The sequence below is a fragment of the Gymnogyps californianus genome, chromosome 23 (genome assembly GCF_018139145.2).
Source record: "Gymnogyps californianus isolate 813 chromosome 23, ASM1813914v2, whole genome shotgun sequence".
NCBI classification, from domain to species: domain Eukaryota; kingdom Metazoa; phylum Chordata; class Aves; order Accipitriformes; family Cathartidae; genus Gymnogyps; species Gymnogyps californianus.
In genome coordinates, this window is record NC_059493.1 from 1,700,901 (window position 1) to 1,723,620 (window position 22,720).

At 59.5% G+C, this 22,720-nt stretch overlaps 2 protein-coding genes across 2 annotated transcripts; both read right to left on the reverse strand.

Moving 5' to 3' along the window:
* Positions 1-1,089: 1,089 nt before the first annotated feature.
* Positions 1,090-8,691, reverse strand: LOC127025238 (indoleamine 2,3-dioxygenase 2-like). The gene is made up of 10 exons (XM_050910102.1): positions 8,593-8,691; positions 7,132-7,227; positions 6,373-6,492; positions 6,053-6,171; positions 5,696-5,710; positions 5,126-5,225; positions 4,766-4,883; positions 4,221-4,272; positions 2,182-2,330; positions 1,090-1,460 (listed from the first exon to the last, which is right to left on the reverse strand). Exons 1-10 carry the CDS (start codon positions 8,689-8,691, stop codon positions 1,090-1,092), a joined length of 1,239 nt encoding a protein of 412 aa, XP_050766059.1.
* A 2,370-nt stretch (positions 8,692-11,061) lies between these two features.
* On the reverse strand, positions 11,062-22,676 carry LOC127025239 (disintegrin and metalloproteinase domain-containing protein 32-like). The gene is made up of 19 exons (XM_050910103.1): positions 22,408-22,676; positions 22,085-22,247; positions 21,344-21,420; positions 21,050-21,227; positions 20,221-20,286; positions 19,904-19,975; positions 19,597-19,763; positions 19,422-19,503; positions 19,000-19,136; positions 18,522-18,702; positions 17,528-17,617; positions 16,172-16,370; positions 15,053-15,158; positions 14,483-14,666; positions 14,112-14,192; positions 13,532-13,640; positions 13,192-13,345; positions 12,852-12,930; positions 11,062-11,256 (listed from the first exon to the last, which is right to left on the reverse strand). The coding sequence occupies exons 1-18, from the start codon at positions 22,674-22,676 to the stop codon at positions 12,879-12,881; spliced, it is 2,367 nt and encodes a 788-aa protein (XP_050766060.1). The 3' UTR covers positions 11,062-11,256; positions 12,852-12,878.
* Positions 22,677-22,720: the final 44 nt, after the last annotated feature.

The following is a 22,720-nucleotide window of genomic DNA, read 5'->3' on the forward strand; positions in this document are numbered from 1 at the left end:
ACTGTCTTGTACAGAAACAAGTAATTGTGAAATGCTGGGCAATCAAGAGTCCGACTTTTAGACCGGACTGCTTGTCGTTCCCAGCCCAAGTATTGGGATCAGGCTGAAAGGTTTGATGAGAATTGCTGACGTGAGACTGCCTTGGTGGTTTGGGACCCACAGGGGCCCGACAGCCCTGGGCACATCAGAAATGCATCGTGTCCGGGTGTTAACATGACAGGGCTGGTTGGTGTGGGGGGAGAGGAGCCGTGCCTGGGTGCCAAAGGCCGTGGGTCGCAGCGGGAAGCCCCGTCTTGCGACCCGCTGCACCCCGCAGCCCCCAGCACTCACCGCAGCCCTCCCAAATCCCGGCTAGTGTTTTGTTTTACCTGCTCCCCCCTCGTTCCTCTGCTGCGAGGGAGCCCGTCTGCGGCGGAGCCAAAAGCAGGTTTCTGTCGCCACCTCGCGATGGAGAAGCGCTGGGATGTCGCGATGGGCCGGCCGGGGACGCGGCTTCGCGACGGACACAGGGCCCGGCAGCGCGGCGGGGTTTGGGGATCGCTGCTTTATTAGTCCGTGTGACCCCAGCCGCCTCCCGCCGCGCCTGCAGCCCCCGCAGCGGAGCGGCAGCCCCGACCCCGGGGTGCCGGGGGGGGGCGAGCCCGGTGGGGCGCAGCAAGCAGGGCGTGGATGGACATGGCTCTTCCCGCTGCTGTGAAAGGGTGCTGTGCCGATCCCGCTGTTGTGGAAGGATGCTGTGCCCATCATAGTGCCGTGGAAGGATGCTGTGCCCATCATAGTGCCGTGGAAGGATGCTGTGCCCATCATAGTGCCACGGAAGGATGCTGTGTCCATCCCGGTGCCGTGGAAGGATGCTGCGCTCACTGCGTGCCTTTGAGGGGTTATCAGCAGCAGTGCTCTCCTCCCTCGACAACCCAGAGCGCGTTCCTCATGTCCCAGACGTGTGCAAGACGGAAGGATGCTGCCAGAGGAGGTTTTTGGTGAAGGTCGCCGCGGTCGGATTTTGGCTCGCGCGCTGCAGACACACACCGGAGCCGCTTGGCCTCCTGCACCCGCTTTGAGCGTTGCCTTGCAAACCCTCAGGGCAAGTCAGGCACTTATCATCCCTTCCCTGGTGGTGTCCCTGACGCTCTTCAGGAAGCTGAAGATGTGGGACCCGCCGGTCCCTTTGGCCTCCAGTGCAGACGGGGGCTTCCCAGCGGAAGGGCCAGCCCTGTCGCCTGGCTCTGCCCGCCTGGCCTTGGCTTTGGCCGCCGCAACGGTGATGTACTTGGTGACGATGGTGATGTGGTAGGACCTGAAGTCTGCCAGCGCCGAGATGCACTGGTTGAAAGCCGCGCAGAGCCGTGCGTCTCCGGAGGAGAGCACGTGCTGCTTCAGGGAGGGGGCACGGTGGATCTCCTCCACAAAGGCTCTGTGGGGCGGGGGCATGTAGTCCCTCATCCTGTGCAGGAAGGCGGCTGCAAGACACCAGCAAAGGAAGAAATAAGATGTGGGCGAGTGGGTTAAAGCACCCTGACGCTCTCGGAGAGCAGCCGGACTGGAGCACTGGTGCTGGCGCGGTCTGCAGGGACCACTGCGCTGGGTGGTACCTGACAGCCTGCGCAGCCTCCTGCCCTCCGCTGTTCTGTCTCGGTGCCTCCAATTACTTGAGAAAGAAAACCCATATTAGGTCAGTGCTCCATTAGGGTTCATCTTAACCCTAAAAGGCAGCTTTCAGCCCTTGCTCTCAGCCTTTTGGTTTCGGGTTGTTTGGGGTTTTTTTTGCTGTTAGAGTGGCTTTGCTAATTTCTGATAAATATATTCAGTTGTGGGCCGGACTAATGTGAAGCTATGTGAATGGATGAGCTAAATTACTGGCAGGACGCTGGCGTGCTCTGCTCCCTCATCTCTGTACCCATATATAACCTCCGTAAAAAGTTGACACGCAAAAAGCGAAGTCTGTCCATCTGGGAATTCACAGTGGTGAGGAAGTGCCTGCCAGAGCCTCATTTATAGACTTCCGCCCTAATGAACTGGGCAGAGCCTCATCCCAGCCAGGCTCTGCCAGGGTTTTGTGAGGGCGAGATGGGCGCGTGTCCTGCCGACTGGCAGAGCTGGGCACAGCCGTGGGAATCGCTCTGGCTTGGTTCTTCCCCCACCCCTTATTTGCTTAGGAAAAAGGAAAAGTGTGTGACTTACTGCTCTCCTCGCTGTGGCGAATCCCCAGGAGTTCATCAAAAGCATGAAGGATGGTGCTCTGTGCCGCGCTCCCTCCCGAGTACGCCATGGGCTCGTCAGATACGCCTTCGTATATCAACCCATCCGGCATGGCGGGGTTATCTTTCCAGCTGAGCGGGAAGACACGGCAGTCAGGCAGGGAGCAGCCGTGGGGCAGCTGATAACGGGGAGGGGCTGCAAGAAGGGACCCTGGGCTGGCAAGATTGAGTGAAACCTTCCTGACCCGGCCCATGGATCTCCTCCTCCTCGCTCAGCCTTGTCAGCTGTCCTCAAACGCGAGATAAACTTGGAAAATAAACACTGTGTCGTGTCGAGGCACATGACAAGGTCATGAGTGTAGGGGGAAATCCTTAGTTATCCTTTGCCTAGGAGCTAGGGATCATTCTATGGGAGTGCCGCGCACTGGTGAGCACCCCATGGCATGGTCCCAGGACAAGCTGCCTCCGCCTGACTGCACCTCCATCTCTGACTCGGGTCCTGGCTCGGGCCGGTGCCGCGTGGTGGTTTGCACGTGCAGAGGTGCTTTGGGTGTGCAAGAGGGGAGGGGGCACTTGTCTGGGCAATAGTGGCACTTAACATTAATTCTTTGGAATCCCGGTGGCTGCTAGGAGAAGCCGGGTTGCCTCTGTGGCAGATGATAGAGTCGCCCAAATGCTCTTCTGAGCCCTTGAAGTTTGTACTTTGGATTTTTCTCTGTTCTTGTTACTCTTGAGAGGATGTCTTTAGAGACAGCGCAGGACAGCCTGCCTTTATTTATTTCAGCGGAGAACAAGCCTGTAATGTGATTTCCTCCCTCTCATAAAGCTGCTCGTCCTCGGCAAGCCCAGGAACCGGGCAGTGCCGGTGCCTCCCCCCCGTACACCATTAACTCACAGCCCGTCATCCGGCTTTATGCGCCTGTTGTGCAAAAATGGATAAATGCTTGCTCACAAACGGAAAGAGGAGTTATAATTTCAGAGAGATGATGTGCCTGGCACAAAAATATCTCTTGACCTTCTGAAGAATGCACCATTTCATGGAGCTTTTGGTGCTGGCTGCTAAGGCTGTTTGACTGCTGGAGCAGATTTTGTACAAACTGCAGAGAAAATAGATTCATTATCAAATACCATAATATTTTTAGCTCTCCCAGGGATGTATTTATAGTAACCTTTACTAGTGGGAAGTTCTTATAAGCAGAAGGGAATTTAAAAGGCATGTTTTTCCAGGCTGATGACCATCAAGACAAGGTCAGCTTGGATAAAAAATGCGAGAAACCTAATCAGGATGCATGGAGCCTTTTGACTTAGGAATGCTGAGATATGCTGAAGAGAAATAAAAATAGAAACCCCCTGAGAAGCCCGGGAGCGGAGCAGTTGGGGATGCTCGCAGCCCCGCAGGGAAGATGAGGGATAGCAAACCTTCAGCACTGGGCTCTCATGGCCATGTTTCTGCCTTGCCCAACGGACTTTTTTCAGTGTTTGGGGGGGACTGGTTTTTTTAATCAATGGAATTGTGATGGAGCAACAGCAAGAGGCTTGTTATAGATGTTTCCTTAACACACAGGGGGAAGAGACCCCACCCGGCTTTGTAGCTTTGTGTGTACAGTGTGCAAGTAAAGAGAAATTAGTCTTCTCCTGTCAAAAGTGTTCGGGCCAAGAGCAGGAATGATTCATTTCTGCACAATTACGGCTGTTGCGGCGCAGAGACAGTGCCGGGGCTAAGCTGAAGTGCGGGATGGAGAGAAGCGGGTGGGGAGGCAGACCCCAGCCCTCTGCCGTGGTCCTTGCCCAGCGGCTCCGGCTCTGTGCAGGCAGATCAAGCGCCTGGGAACTCCCTCCCTTGAGAAGGACAGGACCACATTGCCCTCGGGATCACCGCTGCCGGACACACCGCTGATTCCTCCCCTGCCCCGGGGGGCCCCGTGCCCTGTCTGGGCTGCCCCTTCCCAGCGCATCCCCTGGTCCCACTGGCCCCACGAGCTGCTGACATGGTGGCTTTGGAGGGAAATGCGCTGCACTTACCCGGAAAGAAAGATCCGGATCACAGCATAAAATACTGCTGGATCCACATAGTCTAGGAGGAAATCAGATCATAGATGTTACTGCGGGCAAAAGGCAATTAGTTCCCTCTGCATCGGCGTTTCCCGTGTGGCAGTGCTCCCCCCTCCGCTGCAGCCAAGGCGACCCGAATCTGTGCTCCGAGAAGGACCCGGCAGGAGGGGCCGGCATGTTGCATGGTGCTGGTGCCCCCTCCCCGTGGTGGGCTTCCCCCGGCTGGGCTCCTTGGGGCACCGCTGTGCGCAGCACAGCATTGGTGCTCAGAGTTGCTCAGCCCGAAAACACCCTACACTTTTACCCCAGGCCCGTTTGAGTGCTCAAACACTCCCATGCACCATCCTGGGAGCACTGAGCTTTCCCTGAATTGCTCCCGCCTCCTCCCGCACCATCCCTCCAGAGATGCTTTATGGGCCAAGCGTGAGCACATTTACGCTAATGCATCCCATGACCTAAAGCGTGCACTGCGATGTGAGGACATGAGCTGCCCCCCAGCTGAAGGCTGCTGTTACCGTGCATCCGTTTCAAAGCCTTGCTCATGTCCCTGATGGCCTCTGCCAGCTCCTGCAGGGCTTTGTGCAGGGTCTCCTCATCGAGCTGCAGGATGGCACGAATGGCCTGAACGATTGCCTGCGAGAGGAGAGGAGAGGAGGGGAGAGGAGAGGGAGAGGGAGGGAGAGGAGAGGACGAAGTGTTGAGGAGGCTGGGATGTCTGTGTACAGCAGCTCTGGATACCCGCTGCCACCCACGGCAGCTCTGCCCCTTCCCCCAGCCTGCGAGCAAGCGTGCAGGGGACGGGTACACCTCATGGGTGCATGCCTGCGGGTGCTTTCCGGGCGAGCAAAGAGCTACAGGGCACGGCGGTACCCTACCTTAATCCCAGGCACAGCCGCCTTCTCAACCAGGAGGGTGACGAGGATGAAGCCTCGCAGGCTCTCTCCCCCGGGCAGCGAGATGATGGTGTCCAGGTTCCTGCAGGGGTGACCGGCGGGGCGGCCGAGCGCGCGGGGGTTAGGAGGGAGCTTGCTCGGGATTTCCCCGCATACCCCAGGACCTGCTGAGCCCTTGGAGCAAAACCCTCCCGGCTGCAGAGCCTCTTATCTGCACCCCGGGCAGAGATGAGCTGGCACAGAGCAAAAGGGGAGAGGGGCTGCTCTGGTTTTGAGGGATCCGCAACCCTCCCCGTGCACTCACTGGACTAAAAGTCTGGCCCGTGGCAGCCAGGCTCTGCGTGGACTAGAGCAGCCCACGGTTCAGCCACAGTCACAGCACTTTGCTGTTGTTGCAGTGGCATTTGCGTGCCAAAGACTGAGCTGTTTTTGTTGTGCTCATATATCAAGAGATAGGTTCAACCTCAGCAGAGCCCTGCAGCGTTGGAGTGCTAAGCCAATTCAAACAAAACTAATACTGTTAGAAAATAAATAAGCATCTTAAATACTTACTCAATTTCCAGAGGCCTGAAGGCATTTCGGTTATTGCCAACAAATGCACAAGAAAAGGAGAGAGAAAGAGAGACGTTATAAATTGTTTCAGCAACGGACTGTGCTCTGTGGGAGGCAAATGAGCTCGCTGGCCCGTGGGAAGCACCGTCCCCTGGGGGGATGCTCCCAGAGGCACCCGGTTCCCCGTGAGACAGGCCCCCAGTGATGGTGGGTTTTCAGTGGGTTTTGGCAGAACAGGAGCGGTTTGGGAACCATTTGTCCCTGTTGTGCTGGACGGGAGCTGCTCAGGCTCATTCATCACCGTTGCCCTGACCGCAGGAAGAGCCGTGCTCAGTCCGCCCGCGTTTGCCCGTTTACCCGTTGGGGTTCTTCCTCCTCCAGTTGGCCAACACAAAGTCTGCGTGGCTGAGGATGGGGGGGAGGCCGAGGGCCTGTGAGACTTCCCAGAAGGGGACAGCGAGATTTCGGGGCAGGACCTGAAGGGCACAAAGCACAGGAGAAGATGGGGACACTGTCAGGCTGGTGAAAGGTGCACAAGCACCCAAGCAGGCAGGAGGGGTCATGCTCCTGCTGCAGCCTCAGGAAAGAGGCTTTGCTCCCATGGGATGAGTCCCAGGGAAGCGGCATCAGCCCCCAGATCCCAAGGAGCAGGTGAACCTGCTCCACGTTGCTTTTACCTTCACGGTGCCCTCCTCGCCCTCCTGCCAGAGGTAGCCCATCGTGATGAAGCTGAGCACCAGATGTGCCAAGTGCAGCTCCTCGCGCCCTCGGAGGTGCCGGGCACTCAGCTGCGGCATCTGCCAGGGAGACCCTTGGAAGCAAGGGGCACGGCAGGCGATGCCAAGGGCCCCCCGCAGTGGGGGGCTGCCCCGCCAGCCAGGGAGAGACCCTCCTAGTGCCTCTCCCTGCCCTTCCCCTCTCCCCGCAAGTCTCCGTTCTTTCCCACCCCTGCACGATTTGCTGCTGATTCGCTGTTGCTGGTTTGCGAGCATGGACAGTAAACTGGGATTTTACTCAAAAAGGCATCCCTCTCCCTCATGCTGGGATGGACATGAGAGCAGCCGATCCCCGCGTGCCGGAGGGGTCCGGCCGGGCTGGGGGGCTCACAGAGCGCCTGGGCTCCTCGGCGGGGAGCATGGCCGGGACGAGCCGCAGCTCTCGTGACATCTAGAGGGTTTCCCCTGCCACCGCACGCTGCTCGCCATGCTCCAGCCCTCGCTGCCTCAGCTGGCCGGTGCACCCTAGGATCTGCCGTAGGAGTTATTTCTGTGCCGACGTTAAGGCTTTGCTTTTGCATGGTATTAGTCCTGTCTGCGTGAGTCCTTGCTGAGGACACGGCTTTGCTGTTGGTTTGCTTTTCCATGCGTTTTGCAGGCAGTGCTCTGTCAGACCAAGGTTTGAGAGAGCTCCAGAGCCAGGAAAGATAACACGGGTACCTGGTGAACTTGTGAGCGGAGCCGATGGCTCGCGATCAGCTGAGGCAGGTTGTGGGCAATCTCCATCCAGGGACCGTAGGGTGCTGGCAGCTCTGTCTTGGTAGAGAGAGGCAAGAGGGAGGGCTGTTAATGCACAGTCTGGCTGTGCTGGGCCAGGGGGACATGCTGCCGCTGTCGTCCTTTGCAAAACAGCGAGAGATTGTGAGAAACGGGACCCAGAGCATCCCGATGTGGGCAGGTGGCAGCTGAGGGGGGACAGGTCGCAGCAAACGTGGCACCACCAGTGCCAAGCCTGGGAAGAAGTCACGGGGTTAGAATTGACGGGTCGGTTGAGAGAGCTGGGCTGGCTGCCCCGGCCCCTGGACACCAGGCTTTTGGGGGGCAGAGGGGAGCACGTCCCCAGCGCACCCATGGGTTGGGGTCTTATGCCGGCCACGGGACGGCCAAAGAGGTCCTGCACCAGCGCAGCTCTGGGGACTGGCGTGAGTCTCAGGGAGTCGCTGCAAAGGTGGATGGAGCCTGTCCGTCCCGGGGTGGGGAGGGTAATCCCGTGCTGGGGTACGGGGGGTGCTGGGACAGGAGCAGGAGGGAACAGAGGGCTCAGAGATAAGCCTAGCCCTGGGTAAACTCTTCAGAGTCGAGGCTGGCTGAGAGACAACACCCAAACTCTCCTGCTCCAGTCCCTGCTCTGGCTGTAACGCAGAAAAGCCGTTGGATCCAGGGAGAAAAGGGCATCGGGGGAGCGGTGGCAGGCGGGGGGTGCGCGGGGGGGCCCGGAGCGGGGCTGTGACTTGGCCGCCGGGGCTGGGCAGCCCCAGGGAGGGCCGTGCCAGACATTGCCCGGCTGGGGGGGCCTGGGCACCCTTTGCCGTCCCGCTCCATCATGTTTGCAAAGGTTTTCCTGCGGCTCTGTCAGGGCTGCGCTCACGCCTGCGGGGAAGGGAGGGGAGCGGATGCCGCCGGCCCGGGGTCCCAGCATCCATCCAGCCTTGCACTTCGTGGCTAATGGTTTGTGTCTGGTTCCCCCTCTTGTAATACCAGCCTGCATGATCATGAATTAATGGATGATAAACAAGTATCTGCCTGTCCCTGAGCGCTCCCACTGCAAAGTGAGCCCAGTGATAAATGGCACTGCTTTCAGCATGGGAGATCTGCAGTCTGACTGCTCTCCTCATACTCCCTGAAATCCTGTAAAGCCAAGGCCAATGTGTGAATTGCAAAGCTCCTTCTCCTCTCCCCTGTGCCGCTTGCTGCAGCCAGTTTAATAATTTTTAAAGCGAGGGGTTTGTCCTATGAAACTATCTAAGCCGAAATAGCCTGTGCCTTCCTCATTGTTTTTTATAAACTGTTATAGAGTAGCATTAAATTGAAACCCAACCAGAAAGCTGCTCACCAACCCCTCTATTTTTCTGTTCTCTGTCTCCTGTAGCATGCAGACGCAGTGGCACAGCCATCTCCTACCAGAGGATCGGGAAGAAGGAAGCCGTAGTCCTCGGAGAGCTGAAACCTTGTCAGTGCCAGAGGCAGTGGGGTCTCCTCCGTGCTGTCACCGGCCTCCATCACCGGGCACTGGCCGCAGGGTTGGGACGTGCTCTGGCTCAGCGGAGACGCACCGGCTGCCCCGCTCCCGGTATGTGCTGAGCCAGCACCGTGTGCCCTGGCCGCAGGAGCGTACCTTGTCCCGGGGGGAGCCAGGGCCCATCCGCCCAATGGCCGGAGGGTCCGAGCAAACACGGTTAAAGGTTGCCGATAAGGCGTTGTCGTGGAGCAAACATTGCTCTCCATCCCCGTGGGCATCCACCTATGGGGAAGGCTCAGGGAAGCTCCCTTGCCGCGGGCAGGGGCTGTGAGCTGTCTCCCCCCGGGACCTCCCCTCAGAGCTGCAGGGATGCTCCAGGCTCCCATGGGAGGCTGCATCGAAGCAGCCCGGGGTACTTCAGGCTGGCGGCAGCTCAGGGACGCTGACTCCGCAGCTGGGTTTCCCCAGGATCCTGGCAGTGCCAAACTCACGTCCTGTGTGCTGTGCTTGGTCTGCAGGAACCGTGCAAGAATTGGGGACCGTCCACATCTTGCTGGAGGCTGCAGAGCCCGGGCACACCATGAGTGCAGCAGGGACCCCACACCGCAGCACGGACCTGCAGCCACCACAGGCACCAGGTACAGCCTGGCAGGGCAGACGTGTGTTGGTGGCTGTGGGAGCTGCCCGCAGCTCCTGTCAGGCTGTGTGTGACACCCCCAGGTGCCAGGGACCCAGGGACCTTTGTCCCCGCAGGAGTGATGTACGAGGCACGCACCGTATCCTCAGCCCCGTGCTCGCATGAGGTGCTGCTGATGTGTGCGCTAACAATATGCCCAGCACAGCCAAAATACATTAATGGGAGCCACATCCAAAGCAGCTGCTGCAGAAGTAAGTGCTGCGTGGCAGGGAGTGAAACTCCCTAATCTGCGTTTCGTGTCACTTAAGGGTTTATTTACATTTCCAGTGAACTAATGGCTGAACGTGAGCTGACATTGTCATTAAATTCCCAGTGCCAAACAAAGTGCAAGACCGTAATGACAGTTTTAATTGGCAGCAGTGAATGGCGTGCTGGTAGCGTGCGCACACCGGAACACCGGCCGTGCTCTCCCCGCAGCTGCATGCACCCGCTCCCAGGGAGGCAGAGTGGACGGCGATGCACGGAGGGTAATTAGACCACCTTGCAACGAGGGACTGCAGGCTTCTGACCTAATTGCGATGCACAGGAGCAAAACTCCCTGCCTGTTGGGTGGTTAATGCTGGCGAGGCTCGTGCCACCATCTGGCCGGAGACAAATGAACCGAGGCTGAAAGGGACCTCACGGCAGAGGCTGCCGTTTCCCCGCGTTTCAGTGCGGTGCTGCTCTTGTCCCCCTGGCAGATCGCTCCCCTCCCTGCAGCGAGTGCTGCTGCCACTGCAGCACGGGAAAGCGCAGGGCTGCAGTGATGCTGTGCTGGTGCTGTTTGCTCTCTGCGCCTTGGGGACCAAGGGGCCCTGAGGTGGGGGCACAACTGTGCAGGTCTTTCTCGTGGAAAGGCTGGAGGGGTTTTGTGTGCCAGAAAGTGCCGGTGCTGGACAGGGCACCCCGAGCCCACGCAAGTGGGAGGGTGAGTGCCACGGTTTGCCTGTCCAGGGGATGTGGGCTGCAGCCAAAGTGGGGAGGGGGCTGCCTGGCTCCGGGGGATTTCCTGGCACGACGCCTGCTCTGATGAGTCAGGCTTCCTCCGCCACCACCGCCCCAGCCCACCCTCCTGCCGGCCCCACGCCAGCGGGAAGGAGCCTGCAGCCACGGCGGGGACCGCGCATCCGCCCCGCGCTCTTCCTGTGCGTCCGCCACGATGGCGTGAGCCCCCCGGTGCCGCCGAGAGCCGCCCCAGCCCGGCGCCTGGCAGGGCAGGGTCCCCGCGGCTGAGGGTCACTGAGGCAGCCCGGCGGGTCCCCCCCGTCCGAGGGGGGCTCGGCAGGATGCTCTGAGCGGGGCCTGCCAAAACAGTGGTCTTCTGGGGGAAAGTCAGCACTGTGAGTGCTGCCTGCGCAGAACGCTTCCTGTGCCGGGGGCCAGGGCTGGAGAGGCCACGGGTGCGTGGGAAGGGAAGGGCTGGGGGGGGGCACGGACAGCAAGATGGGCATCTCTGTGGGGTGCAGGTCTGAGGGCACTGCAGGAAACACGGATGCGCCCTCGCTGGGGCAGAGGTGGAGGTTAGTGGTGTCCTGGCCCACAGGCACAATCACTGGCATCACACTGGGCACATGCCGGTCAGTGCTGGCCACATCTCCTGGCTGTGTCCCACGCAGGAGCAGCCCTTGCCCACCCCATCACAGCACACAGCCGCAGCTCCTCCACTCACTTAGGGGCCTCCCGGTCCAGGCACAGTTCTGGCACACGGTGCTGCTCAGGGATCACACAACTCCTCAGAGATCGCAGACACCTTTTATTGAACAACAAACACCACAACAGACACTACACACGCTTACAGTGACCACTACACAGGCTGCGGGCCACTTCGCTCCCAAGCCTGGGGCTGCAGGCATCTCCTCCACTGTGCCACACTGCAGCGTCCTCCGTGCATGCTCTCCATGGACTGCGCTCCGACACCCACTGTCAGACGCTGCCAGAGAGGAAACACCACGGAGGCATCACTTACTTCTGGGCAGCACCCACCTCCAGCCACCTCCATCCCAAGGTCTGCTTTTAAATACCTCCAGGGATGGTGACTCCACCGCTTCCCTGGGCAGCCTGTTCCAACGCATGACAACCCTTTCGGTGAAGAAATTTTTCCTAATATCCAATCTAAACTTCCCCTGGTGCAACTTGAGGCTGTTTCCTCTCGTCCTATCACTGCTCACTTGGGAAAAGAGACCGACCCCCACCTCGCTACAACCTCCTTCCAGGTAGCTGTAGAGAGCAATAAGGTCTCCCCTGAGCCTCCTTTTCTCCAGGCTAAACAACCCCAGTTCCCTCAGCCGCTCCTCGTAACACTTGTTCTCCAGACCCTTCACCAGCTTCGTTGCCCTTCTTTGGACCCACTCCAGCACCTCAGTGTCTTTCTTGTAGTGAGGGGCCCAAAACTGAATGCAGTATTCAAGGTGCAGCCTCACCAGTGCTGAGTACAGGGGGACGATCACTGCCCTAGTCCTGCTGGCCACACTATTTCTGATACAAGCCAGGATGCTGTTGGCCTTCTTGGCCACCTGGGCACGCTGCTGGCTCATATTCAGCCGGCTGTTGACCAACACCCCCAGGTCCTTTTCCGAAGGGCAGCTTTCCAGCCACTCTTCCCCAAGCCTGTAGCGTTGCATGGGGTTGTTGTGACCCAAGTGCAGGACCCAGCACTGAGCCTTGTTGAACCTCATACAATTGGCCTGGGCCCATCGATCCAGCCTGTCCAGATCCCTCTGTAGAGCCTTTCTACCCTCAAGCAGATCAACACTCCCGCCCAACTTGGTGTCATCTGCAAACTTACCGAGGGTGCACTCGATCCCCTCGTCCAGATCATTGATAAAGATATTAAACAGAACTGGCCCCAATAGCGAGCCCTGGGGAATACCCTTCCCGAGACTGACCCTGGCCACAGCACCCAACTCTCGCACACCCTCGGCCAACTACCGCTGGCCTCTACATGGCACTGCTGGGACACGTCCCGGCACCTGCACGCCGGCGCGTCATGCCGCCAGCCGTTACGCCGACTTGTCCCACAAGCTGCAACAACTACAGCAGTTGCACTAAACAACCATTGCAGGTCCCTTCCAACTAACTCCACTATCCCAGGCCACTCTCTTCCACCCCGCTTTCCTATTACACTCACACACCTTCTCCCAGTAAGCACCTCAAGCTTCACCGCTCAGAGCTCACACTAACTCGCCACCACCCAGGCTGCTGTCCGCTGACACGTGCCCGGGACATTCGGCCAACTGCCGCCTCCTGACCACCCGCTCTGACTCCCGTGGCTTCGACCGGCCACATCTGCAGGCACCCAGGAGCTGATGTGCTGCAGAAACCCTGTTGCCGCCCACCCGTGACCCCAACAACCACACTGCCTGGGTGCCCTGACCCCCAGACCAATGCTCCCACTAAGGCCGCTTCCCTGCCAACGTCAAGGCACACACAATGGCTCCCTCTCCCCTATTTCCACTGCCAGCTCCACCGCCATCCCCACACAAGCCCAGCACAAAAAAACAATCAGCCACTTGGGCAATGACTTACATTTCAACGTCCTTCCCTGCTGCGTCGCTACACATCCGACACACTCCTTTCCTCATCCACACAGTCCTTGTCTTCCAACCTAGAGTGGGACCAGGAAGGCAGCTCCTGTCGGTCGCAGAGCTGCCTAGAGCTGCAAGGAGCAAAAACCCTCCTCCCAGCATCGCCGTCGGCCCCATGGCAGCACCACCGCCTCGTCCCTTTGTTGTCTGTCGCTCCCGCTTCCTCTTCCCGCCTCGGGCATGCTGCGCAGTGACAGTCCTTGCCTGGGCTCCAGCTTTCCTGCTGCCTACGGCCACCACTGTGTTACCTACACACCCTTTGGTGCAGAGAACAAACTCACTTGTCTTCATCCAGCTCCTCCGTGGCGAGGCAGCGCCTTGGGCCGCTTCTCCTTAGCGCCATGAGGACGAGCCCGATGGCGACAGGCACAAAGAGGCAGAAGGTCAGAAGCAGCCACAGCTTCGGCAAACCCTCGCTCTCAACATCTGCTTCATCTAGGCACAGGAAACAGAACCACCTCCTTGAGCCCATCCTGGGACACACCACAGGACCCAGACACTTGCCTACATGGCCCTGCTCTGGCAAGCCACTGCCAGAACGGGAATCCATCACCCCAGCCCCAGAACCATCTCTTCCCATGAGAACTGTCACCCCAAGCAGCCGCTGCCCTCGCCACTCACCATCTCCGGACGGGCTGCTGCCGCTCCCGCCCATCGCCCTTGCTTTCTCCTGGCAAGTCGGTGGTTTCCAGCCGGGATGGCAATGGCAGCTCCCTTGGTTATTGCAGACCTGTGTGACAGACAGGGAGAGACAGGATTAATAGCCAGCTGCAGAGGATCACGCCCACACGTCCTCACTTGCCAGACACTGGGGACAGATGTCAGGGCACCTCACGCCAGGCAAAGCCTCCCTGCGCACAGCTTGCCCGGGGCTCAGACGGCCGGCCCTTTGCCTCTGTCAATGCTGGCTGTCACCTCCCGGGGCACTGCCTTCTCCCTGTCCTTATCGCTTCTTCCAGCCTCCCGGCAGGCTCAGACCCTTTCATTTGGCTGATTTACAAAGAGGAGCCACTTGGCTCCACGAGGGAGTTCTGCTGGAGGTGCTACGCACGCAGCCTCCAGAGATGCTCTGGCACTTCCACCGCCAAGCATCCCTCGGCTGCTCCTCCCCACAAATACGACCCAAGATGCCGCTTTTGTGAGCCACGTCTCCAGAGAGTTGAACAAACCACAAACAACAACGCGCAGCACCGTGACTTACACCGTGATTGTGGCACTTTGTCTTCATCTCACATTTATAGTTCAGGACAGCAGCAGGCACACACTGCTGGTTCAGGCAGATCTACAGCACAAGCACACAGGCAACCCTGGGTCAGCCAGCCGGGTGGTTACGCACCCAGCTCCAACTCAGGAGAGCTGCAGATCTTTCGGGAACTCACAAGGGAGCATCAGGCTTCATGCTGGACCTCATCTGAAGGTGTTCGCACCACCCATACATCCATCCCAACTCCTTTGGGATGGAGCCAACAGAAAAGCCGCTGCCCTCGGGGCCCCAACGCCGCTACCGCAGCAATACTTTCTACGAGTCCTTCTTCTCCCAGGGTTGCTGCTACACATCAGGGGATCACTTACCTTGTGGTCATCACAGACGGTGCCATCGTTCACCAGCATGGGGTCCCTCTCCATGGGAGGCTTCATGTAGTCTAACGTTACACACAGCGTGTTCTGCACCCGCGCATAAATCACCGCAACCTTCTCCTTGGTAAAGGGCTTGGAGCCCGGATATTCACACACGAGCTTCCCACATCGGAGATCCCTGCAAAAGCATCACGAGCAAAGGACTTGACAACAGCCACCTTCATCCTTCCATTTCAGCTCTGTTGCCCACACTGAGCGAGTGCTTGGAGAACGGACCCCGAACGCCTGATTCCCAGCACACGGACACGGCACGCTTACGTCCACCACGGGCCCTTTCCGCATCCCCGCACCCCCAGCCAGTGTGCTCACCAGCTCTGCACGGGCACGTCCAGTGCCCCTGCCCGCCCAGCCCCGGGACAGCACGCTTCTCTCCGCTGCCGGGCGGCTGAGCCCAGGGAGCCCGTCTGCGCTCTGCCTCTTCCCCCACCGTGGGGCCGAGCTCCCTGCTCCGTGGCAGACCACGCTGCGGCCAGAGCACCCCGGCACCCTTGCTACAGCACTTACTTCCACGCACAACGCTGATAACCGCGGCGATCGGAGCCGCAGTGTCCCATTCTGTCCCTTTGGCTGTTAATTTCTTCGTAGCAGGCCAAGGGCCCGTTCTTGGCACCTGCAAACACGTAACAACACTCGTGGTCCGTCCAACAGCCTCTTTCCACCTCGGGGTTGGGCATCGCCACTTAGGCCACAGGCTACACCCACTACTCGGTGATGCCCGGGGCCGCCTGCATGCTCACAGGCATTCGGAGCCATGGCCGTGCAGAAGCCCAGAGCCAGCCTGCTTGCTCTCGTGCTCCCTACAGCCTGCCGCGGTGGGATGCTCCGGCTGCCTCCCTTCCACACCCCTGCGTGCCCATCGGCTCCACGCCAGGCTCCCCCCGGGACAGCCACAAGACCTTCTGGGACATTTCTGGGAGTCGCGTCCCAGAGGACGAGACCATCCACCTGGCTGGAAAGGACAGCGCTCACAGCTAGCCAGCCCCATCCTGCATGGCAGCGCTCCCACCGCCACTTCCAGCTACACACTGCTCCTTCATTGCCAGCCTCCCTGGAACAGCATCAGTGCTGCAACATATCACGTTCACATCTGGCCCCGCGGTCATGAGGCAGACGCTCATCGCGAGCCATTTCTCCAGGTGCCCAGGACACTCACGAGCGCATTGTACCCCACAGCACGCCGCCAAAGCGGCCCCATGTCTCCTGGCAGATGCGCTGTGCCACCCCAACTTCAGTTACTCCAGTCACAGCCAGGCCAGCTGCCCGCCCTCGTCCCTGGACACCCGTCCCATGGTGCTCTCACGGGCTTTTCCACCAGCCCCTCGGCCGCTTGCTCTTTCACCCAGCTTGGATCAACTTCCACAAGATCTCTTCTCCCACTGACACCTCCACTCCAGCTACATGGACTCAGTCCCTTACAAACACCCCCAGAGTACCCCGCGCCGCAGCAGCACACCGATGGACAGATGCCCGACATGCTTCCTCCTTTTCCTCCACGCCTCCTGTCCCTTTTTGCTCGCACACACGGGCTGGGCTGCCAGGGTTTCCCACTCCAATGCTTCCGATCCAGGTCTTTGCATTTCCCGCACAACAGCCAGCCCCACTCCTGCAATCTGTCACCCTTACCTCGGCCGAAGACCTTCTGACACTGCTTGTCGGCTGTCTGGCAGACTCCCCGGTAGCAGAAGGCGGTGTTCCTGCTGCAGGGATGCCCATCCATGACCCAGAGGTCGGGTGTGCACTCCCCAGAGGTGCCGTTGCAATACTCCTTCAACTCACACTCATCCTCGGAGCTGCTTCTACATAATGTGCCTCTTTTCACAAACTAGAGGAAAGAAAATAGATTAGATTAGAATAGAATTTCAATAGAATAGAACTTCAATAGAACAGATTACAACAGAATGAGGAGAGGAGAGGAAGAGGAGAGGGAGAGGAAGAGGAGAGGGAGAGGAAGAGGAGAGGGAGAGAGGAGAGAATATTTTCCAGTTGGAAGAGACCTACACCGATCATCTCATCGAACTGCCTGACCACTTCAGGCACGCTGCTGGCTCCTATTGAGCCTGCTGCCAACCAGCACCCTCTGCGTCCACCACGCGGCTGCCAGCTGCCTGGAGTCGAGGCCCATAAGGGAGAGATTTCAGACCAACCGCTCTATCTGCCATTTTCAACAACTGCATCAACCAGCGACACAAACAAAAGGACCCCCAAAGCTTCTCCCATGCTAACACCGGCTGGCCTGATCTGCACAACATGTAGAGTAAATACCTTCCAGACACCACAGTGGCTCTCCCCGAGAAAGAGAAGTCTCAGCTCCTCTGGCTCCTGACCACACTGCACTCTTTCCTCTCTGTACATTTGCAAGACCAAAGCTGCCGGTACTTTGGAGCCCCAGCTCCAGCTGCAGCCCCCTCCGAACGCCTGCACACCACAAGACCGTTGGCACCCATACAGCCCAAAAGGGCACGACTCTGGCGTGCCTATTTCTGCTCGCCCTGCCTTTGCTCCAGCTCCTGCGGCCCCGGCTCGCTCCTGCGCCCCGCTGCCCTCCCCTGCAGCCTGCAGCTCGCCCTTGGCGGGAGGGCAGACATGCCACCACTGACAGGAGTCACCCGGCCCCATGCAGCCTGCGCTGCCCAGCTGGGAAGGCCAAATGGGGGGATGCCGCTACAAGCCTCGCATGTAGCTATAAAGTTGGCATCTCCTTCACCTCGCTACTCTGGGAGCAGGCACAGTACCTGCACCCTAAAAATACCTTCCTGGGACACAGGCACCAGCACTTCACAGCGCTCACTTCACTTTCCGACGCTTGCTGACCCTCCACATCAGCGCACTAGCCAGTACCGTCGGCTGGACGCACGGTCCCCGTTTTCCCCCATGGGTCCCATTACATTCCTGCTTCACGTTAGGCATGTCAGTGGGTGATGTCGGCACAGGAGCTATCCCTAGGGAACGCAGCGTGCCCGCTCCCGCCACACAGCTTACCTGGCATTTCTGGCAGCACGGTCCCGACAGGCACTGCACGCCTCTCCTCATCTTGCAGCCAACGGTGCAGCACGGGTCACGCTGACATTCCTGGAGGTGACCGGCAGGGACAGTCAGGCAAGGTTCCGCTTCTCCCAAGGATGACAAGGGAACAAGCCGGAGAGTTTGGTCTTTCCCTCCGGCAGCCCCTGTCATCCAAGGCAGCCATCTCCCAGGCTCTCCAGTGGGCAGTGGTGCCCAGGGTCCCCAGGCAGAGCCCCCTGCCACGCTGGCTGCCACCAGCCATCCATGCTCCCACGGCAAGTCCACATTTTCTGTCCTCACATGCCTGAGGCCGTGGGGGAGCCATTGCCTGGGCTGGCAGCATTTGCGGGGACAGAGATTGTTTGCGGATGTGTGTGCATGGCACAAAACCGGGGGGCTTCTAGCAAGACAGAGGAGTTCATCTGCTGCTCACCAGTTCTCTGCAACAGGAGTACTGCTCCTCTACCAGACCTTCCCTGCTGCCTCCACCTCTGCCTACGCCCTGCCAGCAAACCACGACCACTACAGCACCCCTGCCTTTTTAGCAGGCTGCAGTCACAGAGTTTCTCCCCACAACATCACCACGTGCCACTTTTGTGTCCAAAACCGCTTCCCAAGTGGTATCCGCAGCTGGACACCTTGGCAGGTCCCTAGGGTAATCCTCCCAGCACATTTCAGGCTGTGTCCCTGGGCTGGGGCAGCCCCTCTTTACAGCTACAACCGCTTACAAACTCCCTCCCATCCATCCGTTACCAACACCACACAACAGCCCTCTGTGATGGCCGCTTCAGACACAGTGGCAACCACAGCCAAGCGTCTGCATGGCTTTAGGGCTTCATAAAGCCTCAGGCCCTCTCTGCCCTCACAGAGGTCTGGAGGGTACAGGAGCAATTCACACTTCTCTTGGGATTGTTCCCACCGGGACACATAGCTTGGCTCTTTCCCGCTGTACCAAGGCTCCACAACTAACCTCTGCTGTACCGCAGTCACAAGCCTCTCCCAGCTCCACCACTTTGTTGCCACACACAGGAGCTTTATACGCTGCATCCATAGCTGGCCTGTTCAGCAGACACTGCCCTTCCCCAGTGGCGAGAAAACGCTGAAAGTCTCTTACGCTGCAGCTGCTGAAGGCTTTCACGCCAGCCGAGTGTCTGCAAAGTAAGAGGACAGGGCTGCCATTACCACGGTCTGCGTCTGGGGCTGTGTGACCCTTCCCGCCCGCAGAAGACGTCGATAACGTGGGGCAGCTGCCCTCCGCTGCGGTTGCCCCCAGGAGCTGCCCGCTGTCTGCCCCCTCCGCCCCTGCAGGCTCCTGGACACGTCCCCTGCTCTGCCCCTCGCGGGCCGCATCGCACAGACCGGCACCGCGCACACCCGGCGGGAGCGTGTCCCACTTGTGCCATCACACCAAAACCCACCCGTGCACCGAGGTGGCGGGGGAGCCTTACACCGAGCTGGCCTGCATTATGCAGGCGGCCGCTGCGCAGTGACAGCTCCCGGGATCGTCGTACGCCATCCCCAGGCTGAGCCCCAGCAGCCGTGCCACAAGGACTGCAAACGCCTCCAGTGTCATAGCCCTCCGGTACTGCAGGGGGGACAAGGACCGGCCTCAGCCCGCCGTCGCTGCCATACCCAAGCACCTTCCCCCGGGGCTCTGGCGGGCATGAGGGCTCCTGCACCGACAGCCCGGGGGGCACCCAGTCTGCGCCCCCCAGCACCCCTGCTGCCTCGCTCGCAGGGCTCTGCTCCCACCTGGCGGCTCCTTGGCCTCGGGCTGTGCACAGGGCTTAGATCCTGAGGCACCGCTCATCACCTTACCTACAGGCATGGGAGGTTATGGGGACAGACAGACAGCTCAGTGGTACCGTACCAAGGCAACGCCGCCAGCATGGTTTCTGAGACACAGCTTCCTCGCAGAAGATGCCCCCGTGTAACGGGACTGCTCCCTGTAACTGGGGAACAGACCAGATTCAGCCTGACACACGGTATACTGGCACCTTCCTCTTCCTGTCGTTTCCACGCTAACACAGCCATCCTCATCTTACACAAATAGGAACGTTATGTCCTGCAGCCGCAACACACGATGCACGTTTTTCCACTCCAAAAATCTCTGCAGCAACTCCTCGGCATCTCCCGTGGTTGGGATTTTGTTCTTTTCCGTCCAAAACTCCAGAGAAGACAGTACTATTGTCAGATTGAGGCGAGCAAACATCTGGAGGCAGACAGACACCACGGCTGGTCCACAGAGCCCTGCTGCTCCGCAGCCTCCCGCCTGCTTTAGCTACGAGGCCTTATCCATACCGCTACCACACATTTCCGTGCACGTTCAGGATGCGACCAAAAGCAACTTACGCTGTTCACATAGCTGAAAAGCTGCACTATCTTGGCTGTCACAGCATCCTTGTCTGCTCCCATATAGTCATACTGAAACGCAACAAACACAAGAGCACGGCAGGGCACCATGTGCGGCAAACTCTCCAAGAGCGCTGGCTGTGGTCCCTGCCACAACATATTCTTGTCCGTGCCCAAAGGAGTTTGTCCCCATTGCGTGGAGACTCTCAAGCCCCACACAAATTGCCCTCGACATTCTTGTGTAGCTACAGACTTGCTGCATGCAGAAGTTTTTTCTAGAGGCAACAATTTACAGCAGAGAGGATGCAGAGACTTACCAGAGACTTGTCCAAAACTGCGTGCATTTCCAGATACCGAGGGGATCTACGGACAGCTTGCTTACTCTTTAGGAAAACCAAAAAAACAAACTAAACAACAAAAACACCCCATGCACACATTGGTGCAAAGCTTCTGCAGTTCGCAGCAGCTCTGCAAAGGAGGCGTCTGGGTCCACGGCCAGTTACTGCACTTCATGGCCATTTGGAGCTGTAGGACAAACAGCCCCAGACTCCCAGGAAAACAGTCCTTACATCGTCTACAACACAACATCCTCAGCCACAGATTCCAGCCATATTTACAACAACAGACATTTTGGCAAGGCCACAGACCAATGGAAAAAAAAGCAACTTACAACAGAGAGCAGAGGCAAGCACTGACTCCTTCCTATTCACAACAGCTCTGCAACCCAGCCGCCCACCAGTACCACACACCAGCTGCCTGCCGGGACCACTGCCCTCCCGCACTGCACGCTGCTGGTGGCTTTGGCCCAACGGGTAAGTTCCAGCGAAGGAACATGCCCTCCCCGCTTGCCTGGCTCTCTTCCGCCCTGTTAATAAGCAGGCACGGTCGACTCTTGCACGATAACCGCTGCCGAGAAATCCCCATCCTGCTCGCCCAGCCTTGGACCACCCTCGCAGCTCCCACCCGTCACAGGCAGAGACCTCATCCTTAGCACAGACGAGTTACGAAGCCCTTTAGCATCTGCTGTAGCAAATCAACTCAGAAACAACACACTATTGCACAAACTGAGGTATCCTTTGGCTACACATTTCCCAGGTCTACAGCTACCATCCCACCGAAGACCACCCGGCCGGGAGGTGTACTCACTGCTATTGCATCCTCCGGCTTCGGTGACACCTCCCCAGTCCGGGCAAGAGAGCTGTTTTCTACAAACAGCCGAGTCTCTATGTTTTCGTTCCACATTGGGTACACGAGATGCTGATACCCAGCTACAGCCTCCAGCGGCTTGATCCCATAGCTGGCATTCGCGAGCTGCAGGACCCCGCTGGAAAGCAAAAGCATGGAGCGGCAGGAACGGCTCCTCTGCCACCTTGGGACGACACCAACACCGCCCGGCGTTCACACTGGTGCCTGTCCCCCACACAAAAGCAACCGCCTTACCTCAGGCCGGAGCAGGTGCTAAGTGCCACGAGCGAAACAGGGAAACCCTCGACGTAGCCTTCGTAGAAGCAGTCGCGCTGGAAGGAGTAAAGCCATATCAACAGCTCGGTGCCTTCTCCCCAGAGACCTGGGGAGCACTGCAGCGTGCAAGGCACCAGACCTTGCTACCGCCTGCACTGCGGTCCCCATAGAGGACAGGGCACACAACGCGTGTGGGGAGAAGCACAGCCCTGCAGCCTCCTCGGGGAACCGACACCTGCACTGACCCCCGGTTGGTCTTTGTCCTTTCCTCAGCTCCCTACCGTCCTCGGGAACCCGTTACGCCCGTGTCAGCCCTCGCTGTGGTGGGGTGCGAGCCGATGCGTGCCCTCAGCGTGGCTGTCCTCCCAAACACTGTGCTGGCTGGGTGACGCGGCCATTCGCCTGGCAGCAGCCATGGCCCCCCAGACAGCCCGAGCCCCCACGCTGCAGGACAGGCTCCACTGTGGGATGTGGGATTGCTTGCACCACTGCGTCAGCTGGAGGCTGAGCCCACACCCCTGCCCCTCGGCAGAACTGCTGGCTGGCTGCTGCCCACCTTCCTCCAACCACGCAGCACCAACCACGTCGATGTTTCGACACCACTGGCTTGGTGATCTGTGGTCCCAGGGAATGGGTTTGGTGCCTTGAGAAAGTTCCTGCAGGCACCATGTTGGGGGAGAGCGGGGCTGTGCAGAGCACTGCTGCAGAGGGGACTCTCACCCTCTGCACGTTCCTCCTGGAGCACTTCCACGGCTGCTCCGTTCTCAGAGATGTTGGGTACAGCACACAGGGCGTGACTATTACCTCGATACGTGCCAGTTCGGATTTCGCAAGCCCCCCTCGGCCATCGGTATAGATCCGGAAATCCTCTGCCAAAAACACTCTACATACAAAACAGAGGTGACACCCTTGCAGTCAGCACCGTGGCCACACGTGGTGGCCACCGCACGAGGCAGTGGCCCGCCCCGGTCCCCGGCCGCGACCCTGCGCAGCCCTGCAGAGGGGCTGGGGGACGCGCTGCCCGCCTGCTGCGCCCCACTTACTGCTGCCGCAGGCGCACGGTGCGGGGGGTCCCCTCGATGGGGATGATGTAGGTCCGGGCGCGCTGCCCGCGGGAGAGGAGCGTCAGGGGCCGGCGGAGCCGGGGGCGGGGGGTGGTCCGGGGCTCCGCACCTACCTGCGGGGCTCCGTCCGCCGCCGCCAGCCGCGGCACCGCCGGCCGCGCCCCCAGCGCCCCGCCGCCCTCGCCCGGCAGCCAGCCCAGCGCGGCCGCCAGCCCCAGCGCCAGCGCCAGCCCCAGCGCCCCCCGCATCGCCCCCCGCATCGCCCCCCGCGGCCCAACCGCCCGCCCGGTAA